Source organism: Olea europaea, chromosome 4, assembly GCF_002742605.1.
Source record: "Olea europaea var. sylvestris chromosome 4, O_europaea_v1, whole genome shotgun sequence".
Lineage (NCBI taxonomy): Eukaryota > Viridiplantae > Streptophyta > Magnoliopsida > Lamiales > Oleaceae > Olea > Olea europaea.
Window position 1 is genome coordinate 8351754 of NC_036240.1, and position 3141 is coordinate 8354894.

Genomic DNA, 3141 nt, shown 5'->3' on the forward strand with positions numbered 1-3141 from the left:
GAATGTAAAAAGTAGCATCAAAACAACCTTTGTACTTTCCCAGTAGGAGGTGGAAAGTGACTACGCATTCAAGATCCAATAAGATCAGAAATATAGCATCATATGCTGATCACACCATCACCAAAATCAACATGATTAACGTTTCTACACCAAAATGATTCAGAATGATCATATTTTGTTGTCTTATTAAGACCATTCAATAGAAAAAAGGATCATCCATGAAGCATAAATAATTCATTCAGAAATGAACAATTATGATAGTATCAAAGAGAGTGACAAACATAAATGAACACTACAAGCATAAAATAACGGTGAATATTAAGAAATGCTTAGTTTTAAAACAGGTGAAGTAATAATAATATGAATAAAAACTATAAAGCTAGTAGGTATTACCTGCAGATTAGAAAATTTTCCACGCAATTCGGAACCGGCAGACATTAGCTCCTTATGTGCCCATGCTTCCCACTCCACTGAATCACCTTCTCCTATTTCACCCTCCCAGGTTGACAATGCCATAAGTGGCATCCAAGGCAGCTTCTCCACTGGCCTGTTACATGTGTGCAAACAAGGAAAAGAATGTTCATTTCAACACGTAATTCAAAATATATTAGATTATTAAATACTAACATCGCATAAGGTACTATCTAGCGATTCTTCTTCTCAACCATCTATAGGGTGATTTTTTCTTTTCTTGATGATGCATAGGACAAGTTAACGCCACGAATTCAAACCAATAATACGAAAGTGAACTCCACCAATAGTGTACCTTATGTTGTGGTCAGGAGTCATCGTACAAAAATATGATATTACAGCTCTAGTATAGAAAATAACGAAAACAGAACATGTTTGTGCATGCATGAGCTTATGAATGTGTGCTTATTTAGGACGTAAGATTTATAGAAGAGACTAGAATTGAGAAAACCATGAAAGAGCAAAGTGAGGATATGTTTGCTTTAAATCTACCACAAGTTAAAAGATACATTTCCTTTCTAATAGGGGCATATAAAAGGATATTTTTTTTCTTTTTCCTTTTTTTGGGAGAGTGTATAACATAAGAGGCTAATCTTTACCAATATGTGGTTTCATCCATGACCAATTGAAGCAAAGGGTAAATGTTGGGAGTAAATAAAAAGACATAGAATGAAAAAGCGCAAACTCAAAGTATCCAAAGTATAAGTCAATAGCAACATAAAAATCAGAGCCTATTACACACCAGCTACACTTACAATAAATTAAGTATCTCCCTCCCGCAACAAATGATTCGTCACATGCAACGTACATCTGAGGCAGTATAAGGTGAAAGCTTTTTTTCTCACATTGCAATTGATTACACAAACATTTAGCATGAAACCAAACTTTTGCAAGGCATTACTAGAAAATTACAAATTAAAACTCTAATCCAACCATGTCTGTGGGACGCAAAAAGTTACACGTTGCCCGATGCTTTCACAGAATCTGGGTAGTTTTGAAAAAAGTGATGTTTGGCTAGTAAAGTTACCAGTTACATTTTTTTTTTTTTGATACCCAGGTGTCCCAGCTTCGCCAGACTAAATCTGGACCCCTAGCCACTGGCCCTTCAGTGACTAGAGGAGGTAAACCGCAGGTTGTGCCCCTATTAGATCACATGTTCCCACTACCAGTTACATTTTTGTCTCCAAACGAGCATGATTATACTACTTTTTTCTTAAAATTTATTTCCCAACCTTGAAGTAAAAAAGTTACCTTTTTTTAAGAACTAAAAGCTTAAGAGAAATTGCGAATTAACAACTCTGGGAGATATTAATAGCTTGACTAACCCAGTAATGTTGCACTGAATAAAGGCAAGTAAAGCTGAAACACCAATAGCCATCACCAGCAACACTTTATAACCCTTCAATTCCATACTTTCCGGTTCCAAATTTTCACTTCCATTAACATTCAAGAACGAGTCCACACACTCGAGAAGCGAATCCGAATAGAATCGGCTGGCGGACTCGGACTCGGGTGAAACGAACTTGAGGTTGGCAAAAAGGGATTGAGAAGCGGAAGAGGAGAGGGCTTGGAGATAATTTCCAGATTCTATTAGTGAAACTACGGCGTTGAGGAGGGAATGCAGGATGGAACATGGCGAAGAAAGCGTTAGGAGAGGCGGCGGCGGCGGTTGTGAGGGATGATCGGACGGCAACGTGCAGCGGAGGAGGCGTAGCTCCAAGTGGCGGAGGGCTTCGATTTCTTGCTGTTGAGCCATTGCTAAGAGGGTGAGCGGGGTATTGTGTTGGTCTTGAGAGGGTTTTTGAAGATGAAACAAGAAACGGGTAAATAAAAGGGGGATTCATTTAAAAGGCTCGTCAAACTAAACGTTTGTTTAAAAAGAGCAACAATTAAGACTTTTAGTTGAAAGGTTTAAAGTTATTAAATATGAGAAATAGAATTTGTAAAAGACTAAAATATTCTTGCATGTGAAATGATGATATTGCCCTTATTTTCATTTCAATTTCCTTTCAATCATAATCTCCTTCCCTCTCTCCTTTAAGAACGACTCAACCACTGTAGATGTCTCAATGCTGATTTTCTTATCATCATCTTCTTCTCTACTTAATGAAATCACAAAATCTACATTATCATTCCCTTAAACATTCATTTGGTTGAAGTGAATAATAAAGTATTGCTATATTTTTATTGGGCATTTGGAGAAGAAGAGAGAGTATGGTAAATTTTCGATATTTGAGCCACTTTCTTTCTCCATTGTTTTGAATCATCCGTTCATGTTGTTGTATATGTGTTTGTGGTGTTCATTTTTCAATAATATTTTGAATTTATTTTATGATTTGATTGGATCTTTAAATGGGTTCCCAATCTTATTCTCATTACCCCTTATTTGTATTCCTTAGTATTAATTGAAGTGAAATGTAAAGTGGTGAATGATGATTGGCCTTTTTCACATTGTTTTCACGTGAAACGTGTATTTGATTTTTTCAGTATAGAACGACATTCATATCGTTTTATGAAATTGTGAACGACATAGATATCGTTTTCTGAAATCCATGACAACGTACATATCATTATCAATACTGTATGATGTTTGAAATTTGATGAAATTTATATGTTGAGTTACAGGTTATGGACACCATGGACATGGTATGGATATCGGTTTGTTATCCA

The 3141-nt window shown here is 36.0% G+C and overlaps 1 protein-coding gene across 1 annotated transcript in view; it reads right to left on the bottom strand.

Moving 5' to 3' along the window:
- The window catches only part of LOC111393510 (tetratricopeptide repeat protein 27 homolog), a 15668-nt gene extending 13359 nt beyond the window's left edge, over positions 1–2309 (bottom strand). Inside the window, exons 1-2 of the mRNA XM_023019073.1 lie at positions 1797–2309; positions 394–547 (exon numbers count right to left, since the gene is read on the bottom strand). Coding sequence (XP_022874841.1) covers positions 394–547; positions 1797–2227 — 585 coding nt within the window. The 5' untranslated portion in view covers positions 2228–2309. The remainder of the gene's footprint in view (positions 1–393; positions 548–1796) is intronic.
- Positions 2310–3141: the final 832 nt, after the last annotated feature.